Here is a 15,810-nt window from a genome sequence, read left to right on the forward strand (position 1 = left end):
TTTGATCACCTACCCTAATACCTTCTTGTGTGGCTCAGAGTCTAATTTTCTATTATAATACACTCGGGAAGCCCTTTGGCACATTTCACTGTGATAAATGTGGGATATCGATGCAAGTTGCTGTTCCTGTTAATGAGAGTGGGATGAGGAGCGGGTGGCAAATTCACTCGCGGGAAACAAGTTGGTCAATTTAATATTATAATGAGGCTACCTGCTTTCATTTTACAGTCATTCTATTTTTAATTTATTTTGGTCAAGTTTTCCAGGCACTGGGAATTGCAAAAGTCTAAAGGAGGCAAGAACAGCTGAATCTATGTGATAAGTGCCTTTACAGCACTGTTTGTGGGTGAGGAAAAGCAGTGGTGTTTCTTCAGCATTAACAAGCTACCCAGTAACACTCCATCTGTCCCGCCCCCATTATTAGGCCAATCCCCATCAACCATAATTGGACAGCCGCTCCCCAACCAGTGTTCCTTCTAAGCTGGACAGTCGCACAACAGAATGATCCCCTGCAGGCCAAGCACAAGTTGACCCTTTTAAGTTACCACACATGCATGGCCATGCAAAAAAATGAAAGGACTTGTTCACTTAAACAAATTGGCTGTGTACTACAAAAAAAATGAGGGTGCATTGCTCCTGACCACCACCTGCTCCCCACCCTGACATCTTCCATCCCTGACCACTATTGGAAACATCTAATCTGGATCCCTTTTCTACAATTTGGAACACCACTCGATTGGTCCATGGCCTCATGATTGGAGGTCCACTCCTGGGATTGGGGTCCCTCCTTCGATTGGGAATTCCCCTCCACCCCCAATGATCTCTCACTAATTGGCTCTCATAGACTGTGGCCTTGTGAGCTTCTCACCCAAAAGACCACCAACCTGTCAACCAAGTTCCCTGAAAAAAATTTACAAGAACCCACAATGAAAAACTGCACAGCATTTGTACATCCCATTCTTCTGGGTTTCCCAAACCCCACCTCCCCTTGATGTACTCCCCCACATGGAGCTCACTTCCAGGTTAAGTTCCAGGCCTAAGACCCTCTCTTCAATCTGTTATCATTCAAAAATATCGAAGAAGTGATCTGAATCACTGATGCTTTCTCTCCCTCTCCTCGTCCTATATAATGATCTCTGCCTGGCTCTCTTGCATTCCTCATGACAAGGCAGCAGGATGATTTTTGTCACATGTAGGTGCTATGAATGTTGCTGATGAGGAAATATTTCTTATGTGTACTGGCTGGCCCTCCCGTGCAGTACTGAGAATGGGATTGTGTTCTTAGAGCTGTCACCTGCATCATGAGATATTAAATGGAAATACCTGTGCAATGGATGGTCAAGATTTCAGGACATTATAAGAGCAAGGGCAGGGAGATTTTCTAATGTTCTGGCCAATACATCTCCCCAACAAACAACACCAAAAGAAAGCAGATCCTTTATATTTGTGGACATTGTACAGGCAGAATGACTGGATAACAAGAGTTATTACATGTCTAAAGTTACTTACACCTGTAATGTGAAGTTAACACAGAGACCACCTCAGGAATTTCCCCTTGTGGCCAGCACTCAGCAAGTTGTCACCTGCAGCAATCAACAAGTTGTCACCTGCATAGAGCTTTTAATAAGTTTTTAAGGGTTCAGTTGTACATGAATTGACATGCTTTCTCAGTTCAAAGTACAATACATAATTATGCAGTTCTTACACATACAGATATGTAAAAGAACATAATACAGTTCCTCACATTTTGGTGGAATTACCAGTTAGTAGAGCAGGAAACCTGTGAGGTTTCTCTGGTCACCTCAACAACTCTGACTGTGTATTGCGATAATATGGCGCCAACCCCATCATACATTCATCACTTCACCCTCAAGCAATGAAATTATTTTAAGTTAAATTTGATAGGGCAAAAGTTGAAGCAAATGAGGGATAGTAAATTATAGCAGTAATAGTGGTCATGCGGTTTCTAACTCCATTTGAGCTCTTCATTGCAGAGGTCAGTTGCTGCCCTTGTCCCACAGTTGCCCGGAAACAACTCCCACAGGCATGATTTTCACTCTGGGGGGTGGGGGCAGGGGCGTGATCGCATTGAGCTTGCCATCTCCGGAGGCAGTTCAGAGGTGCCCACAGAGGCGGGCGAGGGTCAAGACAGGCTGTTTGGAAGATCTGCCTCAGTTCACTGAGACTTCAGCCCAATTTTATAAAACACTGTTAGGCCCTCTAGCCCTCACCCCCACGCCACCTCATACTTGCATACCACTTGCATGCCACCTCAAACCACCCAAGTCACCTCTATAGCCACTCACTCAGTATCCACTATGGGAATACCTCAGAAGCCATATAGAAATGAAAAAATATATAAACTTTTAACAATCTAAGAGAGCTCTCACTAAATACTGAAAACAAAACTCTCATTCATAAAACCCATTCAAAGATTTTAAATCTCCACAAGTAGTCGATCTGTTATAAAAACAATAAACTATTCATTAAGTACATCAGGGATGGATAATATTTTAATACCTCTTAAAATGTCAATCAAAATATAGTTTTGGAGCTTGAAACTCAGTCAAGCGTTCATAACGGGCTCAGCTATACTAACAGCCCTTGGGAGATGTCAACAATAAAGTCTATTGAAACTGCAGTAACAGACGATAATGTTTTTTTCTAAGCTACATCAGATAACCTGTCAAACAATGCACTCCAACAGCAGGCGTTTGTTTCTTTTCTCTAACTGACAGGTGCAAGTTTGTTTTTCATGCTTATAGGGCTGGGATTTAAATACCTTCAGATCGTGACACATAAACAGACCTTACCGCCTTCAAGAGGGTTTACATCTCCTCCATCAATTCATGACTCACTCACTATGGGTTTGGTTAAGGTCCTTGGAACAGTGAAAATGCATCTAATTCAACTCAGCACTAATTTCAAATGGTCCTGCTGAGTTCAGGTTTCCTGCCTGAGTGATTCATGCCCTGCCCCCTCACTCCTGCCCACAAGAATGGAATCTGCCAGACATGGGGCATGGGACTTCTGCATCCTGGCCCCGCCCACCATTTTTAAAGGCCTCTAGAGTTGGCCCAACTCCATGAAAATCCAGTCCTGGGCTTCGGCCTCTGCTACCTGGGTTCAAATTCAATTAAAAGAATGTCCTCTCTAGTAGGTTGCAAGGTCCCATATAAAAAGGCATGGACTGCATTGTGTAAAGGACATATTATTTTATTTTCTGTTGGACTGTGGCTTAAAGTTACAATGCCTGCAGTTTGAAGGACATGTCTGCCAGAACAGAATGAGATATATATATACAATGTTGCAGTCCTGTAACACAGTGTGTCATGAAAGACAGGATGGTGCTGGAATGGAGTACTGGACCAAGGGAGCTGCCTGGCTACAATGTTTTAATTGGTGTCTGACCAGGTGACCAGGGTTTGTGTGAGAGTAGTGCTCCAGAATAGCTCCTAGTCTGAAAGGAAAAAGACCTAAAACCTCTCTCTCCTTTGTGTGTAAGATTCCAGTAATCCTACAGTATTGGTTGGTGGGTTTTTCCCTCCTCATATCTCTATAACTTGCTCTCTCTCTCTGAAAACCCCCCATCGAAAGGCAAAGAGGAAAATCACTGTTAAAGACATTGAAAGGCAAGTGCTCAACCAGTGAACTAAATACTGAAAGTGCTGGAAGACCACCTCGGCTTGTCGTGGGTCGGGGAAGAGTGGGGCTCGATATCACAGTGCGCTATCCCCAGTGAGTTGTGACAAAGTTTGGGGCCTCATCTGGGATATTTTGGAACAAAAGATGATGATGATTTGGGAGTAGATTTAGTAAGTAATAAAAGCTGAAAGGAAACACCAAGTTTGTACTGTCAAAAATTAGATGGCACTGGAAACTGCTAAAGCTTTCCTGCAAATGGAATAGATATCCCTGACGATTTTACAAGGTATCCCAAAAGCCAGGTTAATTGATTTGGCAAATAAATTACGAGTAGGATCGCCTGTCAAAGCTGGGAAGGCAGAGATAATCAAAGAGATGACACGGCATTTGAAATTGATAGTAATATCCGAGAGACTGAGTTCTCCCAGGAGTGGTTCATTGGAGTGGGCTCAAATTCAGTTGCAAATTTTAAAAAATGCAGCAGAAAATAAAAGTGCAGAGAAGGAAAAAGAAAAGGAAAGAGAAAGGACATCTCAAAGGGAGTTAGAAATGGCAAAGTTAGGAAAGGAGGAAAGAGACAGAATTCTAGCTTAAAATGTTGACAGTTAAAAAAGAGACACCAGTAAATGAAGCAGGACTTCTTTCCAGATCAGAACCCAGTGGGGAGATGTTTAAATTTGTGCAAACTCTTCCAAAATTTGAGGAAAGGGATGCTGAAGCATTCTTATTTCATTTGAGAAGGTAGCTAAACAGATTAACTGGCCAAAGGAAAACTAGACATTGCCCATACAGAGCAAATTGACAGGTAAAGCACAGGAAATTTATGCTTCACTATCAGAGGTGGTTTCTAGGGATTATGATGTGGTGAAAAAGGCCATCTTGAGAGCATATGAGTTGGTGCCTGAGGTATACAGACAAAAGTTTTGAAATTTAAGGAAACAGCCTGGGCAAACTTACATTGAATTTGAAAGGATTAAGCAAAGTGGTTTTGACAGGTGGATATGAGCATTAGGAGTTGAAACTACCTATGAAGTTCTCAGAGGGACCATTCTCTAGGATGAATTTACAACTGCCTACCTTCTGTAAAAGAACCCATGTTGAAGACCAAAGTGTTGCAACTGCTAGGCAGACAGCACTAATGGCTGACGATTATGAGCTGATCCATAAAACTAAATCTTTTTTCCATCACCCCCATGAATTTGAAAAGGATAGAAAGTGGGAGTGAAAGAAAGGCAAGTAGCCAGGGTAAAGAATGGATAGCTGGGAATACCTTGAGATCTCCTCCCTGGATCAGGAAGGAAGGTACTGAGGGTGGAGGTGAAACTCGAAGGCCTAAGTGTTTTCATTGTAATAGAGTGGGACACATTTGTTCAGAATGCTGGAAGTTGCGAGGGAAGCCCTGGGGACTTATTGGAGTTCATAAGAGTGAGTTCAAAAAGGGAACTCGAAAACAAAATGCCACGGATCAAATTGTAGCTTTTACTACAAATGAAGGTCTGGATGTAAACATTGGTGTGAATGCAGGTGAAGTGAATAGGGTAAATGAGAGATATAAAGGGTTTTTATCTAAAGGAAAGATAAGCCCTTTTTCATCAAATGATGCAGCTAAACCCATAACTATATTAAGGGACACAGGAGCTACTCAAACTCTCTTGCTGGAGAAGGACCTAGTTTTCCCTCCAAAGGGTTCGATGAAAGCTTCAATATTGGTAAACAAGATAAGTCAAGACTATATCCTGGTTCCATTGTACAAAGTGCAGCTGGAGTGTGATTTGTTGTCTGGAATAGTGGTTGTAGGAGTGGTAAGAAATTATCCATGGATGGAGTTGATTTACTCCAGGGGAATCATTTGGCAGGAGTGAAGGTTATAGCTTCACCCATAATTACGGGGAAAGTCTGAGAGGCTAAATAGGCAGAGCAGTTACAAGAACAAGTTCCTGGTATTTTTCCATTGTGTGTGGTGACCAGAGCAATGGCTAAACAAAGTCCATCACCAGAGATCAAAGTAATACCACGAGTAGATGTTAGAGTAGCTGAAGCTTTCTTTACGTATGAGGATAATTCAATGGAAGTGTTTGGCATGTCTTCATTAATTGAGGCTTAGAAAGCAGATCCAGAGTTAAACAAGTTAGCACAGTCAGCTCACACTGAAGCTGAGGCTGAAGGAGTTCTGGAATGCTATTACCTTAAAAATGGAGGTCTAATAAGGAAGTGGAGACAGCCTCACAGACCTGAGGGTGAGGAATGGACGGTTGTTCATCAGATAGTCATACCGCCCAAATATCATAAGGCAATATTGCAGGTGGCACATGAAATCCTTATGGCAGGACATGTAGGAATATGGAAAGCCCAAGTATCGATAAACAGACATTTTACCTGGCCAAGAATTCATATAAGGATGTAGTGCAATTTTGTAAAACGTGTCATACATGTCAGATAGTAGGTAAACCTCAACATGTAATCAAACCAACATCTTTAATACCCATGCCAGCTTTTGAAGAACTATTCAATCGGGTATTAGTAGCTTGTATAGGACCATTGCCCAAAACGAAAGCAGGACATCAGTATATCCTTACAATCATGGATATGACAACCCAATTTCCAGAAACTATTCCTTTAAGGACAATTACAGCTAAGGTGCTCATGGAAAAGTTAACTCAATTTTTCACTAATAATAGCCTACCATCTGACTTAATAGCTGACCATACAATCTAACAAAGGTTCTAAATTCATGTCTAAAATTTCCAGAGAAGATGATAAAATAGAGCAAGTGTGCCAGGTGGTAGGAGTAGTGGAGGATGACAGGGACAATAAGGGCAAGGTAGAAGGAGAAGTAGTCAGTCAGTGCCCAAAGTGAATCTCCTACAATCCGTCTAGCCAATATGACAATACTGGGACTGTGTTTTCATATTTAGGAGAAGGACCAAGGGAAGATCTAACGGGGTTACCTAGGAAGTATAAGGGACTTTGTAGAGATACACCTGGATGTACTATGTTAGCTAAGCATGATATGGACGTAGGAATCTCAGTGCCAATAAAACAAAATTATAACCAGAATAACAAGCTCAGTTAGAAACAGTGGTCCAATATATGCTGGACAATCAATTGACTGGGTCTAGCCAAAGTGGCTGGAGTTCACCAGTGGCATTGGTTCATAAGCTGGATGGATCTTCTAGATTTTGTATAGACTACAGGAAAATGAATGTAGTAACGTGGACAGATTTGTGCCCAATTCCTCCGTTAGAAGATTGTATTGGTAGGGTTGGCAGTGCCTCATTTTTTTTCTAAAATTGATCTATTGAAGGGGTACTGGCAAGTGCCATTAACATCAAGGGCTAGAGAAATATTCACCTCTGTTACACCAAGTGGATTGTATCATTGTCTAGTCATGCCTTTTGGGTTTAAAAACCCTCCAACTACATTCCAGAGACTTATGAATCAGGTCATAGTTGAAGTGCCTAACTGTGTGGTTAATCTAGACGATGTCTAACATATAGTAACACAAAGGAAGAACATGTAAAGCAATTAGAGGACTTGTTTAAGCAATTGCAGTTGGCTGGCTTAGTCATAAGCCTGGCCAAAAGCAAATTTGCAAAAGCAAGAGTAACTTTCCTAGGTCACATCATAGGACAAGGACAAGTATTGCCAAGAACAGCAAATGTGGACACTCTAATAGAACTTCCCATTCCTAAAACTAAATGAGAAATCCTGAGATTTTTGGGAATGTGTGGGTTTAATAGGAAGTTTGTGCCTAACTTCAACACAATAGCTGTACCTCTCACCAATTTGTTAAGAAAATGGAAAAAAGTGGTATGGTCAGCAGAATGTCAAGCAGCCTTTGTTAAGCTGAAGGCAATCTTAATAAATGTATCAGTGTTGGCCATCACTGACTTTACCAAACCTTTTAAAATGGCAATTGATGCTAGTGACTTGGGGGTAGGTGCACTCCTGTGACAAGGCAATAAATTAGGGCTAGAGAAATCGGTGGGAAACTAAATCAATATCAGAGGAAGTACTCTACAGTAGAAAAAGAAACTGTAGCATTGTTGTTGTCTCTTCAACATTTGAAGTTTATGTCTGACACAATAACAAAGAAACATTAATCTATATTGACCACAATCCACTGGCGTTCATTGAGAAGTTTAAAAACTCGAAATGCGAGACAGTTTAGATGGAGTCTATCGTTTCGACCATTCAGTGTAAAGATTGTTCATATTGCCAGCGAAGATAATGGGCAGAATATTGCCCTTGACGGGCGGGCGGGCCCCACCGGCTTGGAGGTGGGCTGGCAGCCAGTCGCTGCCGCCGAAACGGGCCCCACCACCATTTGGAGTGGGCAGGCCGCCGATGGGAAGCGCTATGCACTTCCTGTGCGGCGGGGGGAGGGATTCCCCAACTGTCAGAGTGCGCTCTTTCGTATGCATGCGCGCGAAAGATCGCACATCTCCCTGAGACTAAGTGCTGCCTCAGGGAGAGTGCTGACAGCGTTTGAAATTTGAAAAATAGAACAATAAAAAAATTATTAACATATTCCCCTCACGTGACAATGTCACATGAGATGGGACATGTTAATAAATATCACATAAACTTTATTAAAGTTTTTTAAAACAGACATGAAACCTCATCCTGCAGGTGGATGAGGTTTCATGTTTTTTCAGAAGCCCGCTGGGGCTCCTGGCCTGCCCGCCAGCCTTAAGGTTGGACAGGCAGGGCCTTTAAATGGCTTAATTATCCTGTCAATGGCCTCAATTGGCCATTGACAGGTCGGTGAGCAGACTGCTGATTTCACTATCTGCCTTCCTGAATATTTAAATGGGGCAGGGTGATGTCAGGGGTTCCCCCCAATGTCATCCCACGTCATTTTGGCGTCAGCAAGCAGGCCCCACCCCCAGCTCACCGACGGAAAAATTCTGCCCAATGTAATCACAGAGTCGTTGTCCCGGGTGGAAAACATTAAAATAAATTAAAGAAATAAGGTAAGAAATGCTGAAGATTGTATAAGACTGTATAAGGTGGAGGAAGGATGAATGGAAGTAAGTCTCATGTTTTGTTGTCTATGTGTCACATACCTTGTGATGGAATACATTTTTGAAATGGCGTTTCATCCTTTTTAAGGCTGGAGGCATGTAAAGAACACATGTTTTTATTTCTGTTGCACTGTTGTAAAGAAAATATCTTTTTATTTTCCATTAGATTGTGGATTAAAATTACAATGGCTGCAGTTTGAAGGACATGTCCACTGGAATAGGTTGAGCGATATATACAATGTTGCAGTCTTGGAACAGAGTGTGCCATGAAAGACAGGATGGTGGTGGAAAGGAGTACTGGACCAATGGGAGCTGCCTGGCTACAATGTTTTAATTGGCATCTGACCAGGTGACCAGGGTTTCTGTGAGAGCAGTGCAGCAGAATAGCTCCTAGATTGAAAGGAAAAAGACCTAAAACCTCTCTCTCCTTTGTGTGTAAGATTCCAGTAATCCTACAATAATAGCTAGCTGGGTTTTTCCTCTAAAAACCCCCTGTGAAGAGGCAAAGGGGAAAATCACTGTTAGAGACATTGAAAGGCAAGTGCTCAACCAGTGAACTAAATACTGAAAGTGCTGGAAGACCATCTTGTGTCATCAACAAGAACAGAGAGAAATTTGGAAGACATCGATCGAAATCAACCCATCGAATCATCTACTCTGACATTGGTGCTATTGAACTGTTTTATCCCACCCTTAAAATCCATGTTTTTGTGTGTCTTATGTGCCTTGTGTATGTGTGTATAGGGATTTCAGAAGAGGTAGACCTTAGGTTATAGAGTTAGAAATTAGCAGTTCATATTTCTTTCTTTTACCATTGGTTAACCACAGTTTGTACAATAAACAGTTATTTACTTATTAAGTTTACAAACCTGGTGCTCATATTCTGTTAACCTAAATTAAATAGTGAGGCAGAATTGGGGCAATCTGATGATTTGGTCCAACTTTTCACATTTGTTGCAGCTCAGGAGCAGTGAGGCTTGAGATTACAGTGCACTATCCCCAGTGAGTTCTGACAATTGTATATTAATGCCCTCGATTTGGCACCCGGGAGATCATTTTTCCCCTTAGCTTTCCCAACACAGAGCTTTGTACACTGGCAGCACATACTGGGATTTATCATTGATGACAGAAAATTGTGGGGTGCATACCCATGTTCCCAATATGCACACCTGACATGCCAAGCTATATGTTGAGAGTACTAAAGGTGAAAGTCAACCTTATAGTATTTTTCCTTTCAGAGTAAAGGGAATCTCTGAATCTAACCATGATATACCTGACTCGCATAGAGTTGTTTTCAAGCTTACATGACACATCCTGAGGGCTCTGAGACACTGAGGGGATGTGGTGGCATATGGTATTGTCACTGGTCCTGAAAACCCAGGGGTAATACTGTAGGGACCCAGGTTCAAATCACACTATGGCAGATGGTGGAATTTGAATCTAATAAAAATCTGGAATTAAAAGTCTAATGATGACTATGAAACCATTGCTGATTGTCATAAAAACCCATCTGGTTCACTAATGACCTGAGATCTGTCATTCTTTCCTGGTCTGGCCTACATGTGACTCCAAGCTCACAGCAATGTGGTTAATTCTTAAATGCTTATGGGCAATAAATGCTGGCTGAGCCAGTGATGCCTGCATCCCATGAATTAATTTTTTTTAAAAATCCTTTGCCCAGGGCAGTGACTGTTGATGCAAATCACTGCCCAGCTTTGCATTTTGAGAAAATTACTGAAATTTTGTTATAATAAAATATCATGTAATAAAAAGTTCATACCTCAGGGAATTTTTTCTTTTGGATATATTCTGTGAGTGCAGGATCGAAGTGTTTGGCATAACCCTCATTCAGACTGTATATACTTCCCTTCTTCTTTATTTTCACATTCCTTTCCACAAGAATAAATTCACCTAAAGCCTAAATAAAGGAAGAGAATCATAACAGTGGTCAAGCAATATAAATTTAGATTATTAGAACGTTAGTCCTTGAGCTAGTGGTATTTGCTATGATTAAGGTTTCTGTTGTTAATTTGGGATTAATTAACTGTAATTAATCTGAAAAGCACTTCATTTTACAGTTTAGAGAACTAATAATTGTCACAAGAAACTCAACAAATTCTAATTACTTTAAATAATTTATATATTTTAGTAGCTATTATTTCTAGGATTCAGTTTGAAAAGATTATGCAATATCAAGAATAAGAGATGATAATGAAGGTGTAGTGTCAGAATGCTGAAAAAGAAAACCACATATTTACAGAGTGTGAAGTATTTATTAAAATTTAATACTCTTTATCTCACTTATTTTCCCATTTCTTTCCCAGATGTGTTGACTTCTTATTGTGATACCACTTCTTGGGCACCTGCATTGTCTGGTGCCTTGTCAAATGCTCACTGTTCCATGTTTGAGCCTTTCACAATGAGTTTTGGCTATTTGCCCAAGGATATACTGGGTGTGGGAAGTGTGGGGCAGGGGGATATGTAAGGGGGAAATTTAACTCAAAAACAGACGCTTTTGGATTGGATGGAAGATCCAAAATCCCAACATAAACCCAACCACTTCTTAACAGAGACTGGTTGGGGTTTGGTGAATGGGCAGGCAGCTAACCCATTCCCAGGAAGCAGGTCGGCAATTTAAATATTATAATGAGACTGCATGCCTCACATTTATGTATGATTATAAATTTAACTCTAAGCTGAGTTTTAAGGGCGACTCCTTGGCGAGGAACCAACATTGATGTCAGACTCACAAAACACCACAGCTTTCAAGGAAACCTTGATTTCAGGATTTTCCACATGATACCAGGCACCCTTTCCCCACCATTCCCAACAAGTCAAAAATTTTAAATCTCAATGCAGTCTATTTCAATAAGAAGTATGCTGTAAGTAGTTTAGAAATAATGGCAAATGAATACTCAGTGAGGGTTTTGGTCCACCCTAATAAACATAAGAAACACAGAAAAGGAGGCATAGTGCCTTAACAGAATAACGTAATGCCAGTGTATCCCACAACAAGCACTCTAATGTGTTCCCAATCTCAATCAATTATCTGGGGAGGCGATAGTTTGCATCCAGTCACATGCTCAACTCCACCCATACAGAAGAAAGAAAATCAGCTGGAGGTTTCCTAGTACCTTCTTATACGCCTGCTGATGGCCAGGCAATAGCAATGCAGGCTGTACTTTTGGCAGCAGAAAGTGCATGGTAGGGGAATCAGCAGGGGAAGCATGTTAGAGTCCACAGAATCACAAAATTGTTAAAGTGGAGAAGGCGGTCATTCAGCCCATCATGTCTACACCGGTTCTCTGAAGGAGCAAATCACTTAGTGGCATTCTCCCGCCTTCTTCCCATAATGCTGAACATTCTTCCTTTTCAGATTACAATCTAATTCCCTTCTGAATGCTTCAATTGAACCTGCCTCCACCACAATATCAGGCAGTGCATTCCAGACCTTAACCTCTTGCTTTTCTCATATCGCATTTGCTTCTTTAAAAGGGAATGAAACAGAAAAAAGAAATCCTGGTTTAACCAAGAATGCCTTATTTTGTTGGTACTGTTTCAGTTAACGGTTGTATGGATGATTTAATGTCCAAGTGTTATTTTATGCTTCTTGTGGCCCCATACCACCAGTATCCTCCCCCACCTCACAAAAAGGCTATATTCTTTCATTAAATTTGTTCTGTTACGACCTAAGCTGAAGTCTTAATCACACAAATAACTTGTATTCATATATACTCTCATAACCATGGATCCTATCCCCAAATTACTTATGGACATATTGAACTTTTAAGTAAGGTGTGCTTTTTTAAAAAAGACCTACAAGCAAAAGTCAGCTGAGACTATAAAGTAGCCACTTGCTGGAAAATTCCTATGTGGATTGCTTGACCAACTAGTCCAGAGACCGGAATGTCACAACTAAAAAGGTGTGACAAGGTCTACTTCTGACAGAGGTACTTCAAAGGGAAAAATACAATGCAAATTGAGCTGTAATCTCCTGTGGTTGTGGAGATAATGGAAAAGGATTACTAGCTCAGTTGAAACCACTTCCTGTTGAAGACAAAAGCAAAAAACTGCGGATGCTGGAAATCCAAAACAAAAACAAAAATACCTGGAAAAACTCAGCAGGTCTGGCAGCATCTGCAGAGAGGAACACAGTTAACATTTCGAGTCTGAATGACCCTTCAACAGAACTAAGTAAAAATAGAAGAGAGGTGAAATATAAACTGGTTTAAGGAGGGGTGGGACAAGTAGAGCCAGTGATAGGTGGAGATAACCAAAAGATGTCACAGACAAAAGGACAAAGAGGTGTTGAAGTTGGTGATATTATCTGAGGAATGTGCTAATTAAGGGTAGAAAGCAGGACAAACAAGGTACAGTTCAAGTTCTGTCGAAGGGTCATGAGGACTCGAAACGTCAACTCTTTTCTTCTCCGCCGATGCTGCCAGACCTGCTGAGTTTTTCCAGGTAATTCTGTTTTTGTTAAGGTACAGATAGCCCTAGTGGGGTTGGGGTGGGGTGAAGGAATTGAAAAAGGCTAAAAGGTAGAGATAAAACAATGGATGGAAATACATTTAAAAACAATGGAAATATGTGGGAAAAGAAAAATCTATATAAATTATTGGAAAAAAAGGGGGGGGAATCGGAAAGGGGGTGGGGATGGAGGAGAGAGTTCATTATCTAAAATTGTTGAACTCAATATTCAGTCCAGAAGGCTGTAAGGTGCCTAGTCGGAAGATGAGGTGCTGTTCCTCCAGTTTGCATTGAGCTTCACTGGAACAATGCAGCAAGCCAAGGACGGACATGTGGGCATGAGAGCAAGGTGGTGTGTTGAAATGGCAAGCAACAGGGAGGTCTGGGTCATGCTTGCGGACAGACCGAAGGTGTTCTGCAAAGCGGTCACCCAGTCTGTGTTTGGTCTCTCCAATGTGGAGGAAACCGCATTGGGAGCAACGAATGCAGTAGACTAAATTGAGGGAAATGCAAGTGAAATGCTGCTTTACTTGAAAGGAGTGTTTGGGCCCTTGGACGGTGAGGAGAGGGGAAGTGAAGGGGCAGGTGTTGAAGACAGCCTGGTTAAATTGGCTCCTTTTAAAACATAAATACATTTGGACTGGGAAAAGTCATCCATGAGAGAAGGGATCTTTTTTTAAATTAACCTTGCTGTGGCCAACCGAGGGGGCTGAATAAAGAAAGGGAACCAGTTCATCCCTCCTCACTCAGAAGCATAACAATTTGGGGTACCTCATCCAGGGTCATAAGAAATTGGGGGAACCTCGCCCAGGGGCTGGTCGTGACAATACTTACCCTAAACCCCATTCTCAGAATGATGCAAACACAATTATGGTGCAATATTTCATTTTGGATCATTGCACTGGCACAAGTACTTGCAGGTAGTGCATCAGATCAGAAATGGCAATAATTCTATGGGTAATATCAGCTACTTACTGGGTCCAACATGAAGAAATTGACACCATGTCCCGTGGAGAGCGCTACTAGAGTAGCGCTGCCATAGAGTGCATAGCCAGCAGCTACCAAGTCTCTCCCTGGTCGAAGAGCAAGATTTTCAGAAGGCGGCTCGGCAGCATCCTGTCAAAGGCAAAACAACGGTCAGTTACAATGTAAGCTATTGATTCTACAAGTGATCATTTTCCAGAAAACCAATTAACTAAGGATGAGGTGCAGTGACTGAGTAATCATGATTAATAATACTTACACCGGATCATTTGCCTTTCTGTGTCATTTTTGTATTAACAATGCTAACAATGTCCAACTACTGTATTAAAAAGAGAGATTCTGAAGTATATCCTGAATTTCTGGCCTTAACTTTCCCTCTGGTCAGCAGATGGGATATTCATCCATTCACATGTTGGTCCTTAACCCAGTCACGCTGTCAGGGATCAGGGCTATTTAAATATTTCAGACAACTGTCTGTATCATTCAGGGTGTGGCAGGAACATCAAACTCAGATGCGAGTAGAATGCTTACTGGCTCTTTCCCATAGTGCAAGTGGATACATTGTCCAGCTGAGGATTTTTATGAAGTGTCTTATTTTTTAATAGACCAGGATCCATTGTGCAATTACTTACTTTACAATCAACTGCTGGAGGAAATAAAACCTTCAAAATTTTAATATCCTTATCCCCAAGGCCCTGAGCAACTATGGAAACCATGGACAAATAAACAGCTGTTTCCCCAGCGTTGTTTGGGAGGTTGATGTATTTTCTTTATCTGCATATTGTTATCCTATCCTACTCCCCATAATAAATAGAAATTTTGATAGGTGAGAAGGAGCAGGGACCCAGAATAATTTGGATCACTCCAACTTCAGTCCCTGCCCACCCAGTTTGTTGTGTTTCCATGTTGCCTTAACAGAGGAAATTTGTGCCAGTTCTCCAAACTTCCTCAGAGATTCTCTGAATTTTGTCATTTGAAGTTCCATGCATGTACTGAAAGAGTTGAAACAATTGCCCATTCTGGTCGATTCCTTTCTCCTTTTTTCCTCCTCCTCCTCCGGGTACCATGCCCTGAACATGGACTTCTGTTAGGTTGGTCCATGATTATGCTTGGCGAAGTACTGCAGTGGCTTGCCATTGCCTTCTGCAGTATGGCAACAGCTGCCACAAAGACGCAATGGGGAAAGGTCGCTGTCTAAGACCTTTCCGCCATAGTGCACCGGGGGCTGGGAATTGTATAGACCCCTTGGGCTGTACGGCTCACAATGATTGTATGCAGTGAATACTAATTGTATTATAATTGTATTGAAGCACCTCAGAGTGCAACATGATGTATATTGATAACTCCAATACCATTGCACTGTCTGACTGTCTGTAATGACCATATTGAAATGATTGTAATATTCATTGATTGTATTGAAGCACCTCGTGATCCATGTGTAAAAGTTGAATCTGATTGTACATTTTGTGATGGCCATTTAGAAATGTTTTATAATGTTCTTCCAGATGTTTTATGAATAAAGTATATTTTTCAAAAAAATGTATACCACTATATCAGGTGTATTGGAAGGGTTTACAGGTGATAATCAACCTGTCTTGCCACATTATAAACACACCTTCCATGGCCATCATGCCATTAGTTCCTGGAGTGGGATTCAAACCCAGAGGTAGGGAAGCTACCACTG

General features: G+C 41.4%; 1 protein-coding gene across 1 annotated transcript in view; it reads right to left on the reverse strand.

Annotated features, from left to right (window-relative positions):
- Window positions 1–15,810, reverse strand: part of LOC121277111 (fructose-1,6-bisphosphatase isozyme 2-like) — a 57,839-nt gene that overhangs the window by 11,824 nt on the left and 30,205 nt on the right. Inside the window, exons 4-5 of the mRNA XM_041186133.1 lie at window positions 14,118–14,258; window positions 10,453–10,590 (exon numbers count right to left, since the gene is read on the reverse strand). Coding sequence (XP_041042067.1) covers window positions 10,453–10,590; window positions 14,118–14,258 — 279 coding nt within the window. The remainder of the gene's footprint in view (window positions 1–10,452; window positions 10,591–14,117; window positions 14,259–15,810) is intronic.

Source organism: Carcharodon carcharias, chromosome 4, assembly GCF_017639515.1.
Source record: "Carcharodon carcharias isolate sCarCar2 chromosome 4, sCarCar2.pri, whole genome shotgun sequence".
In the NCBI taxonomy this organism is placed as follows: domain Eukaryota; kingdom Metazoa; phylum Chordata; class Chondrichthyes; order Lamniformes; family Lamnidae; genus Carcharodon; species Carcharodon carcharias.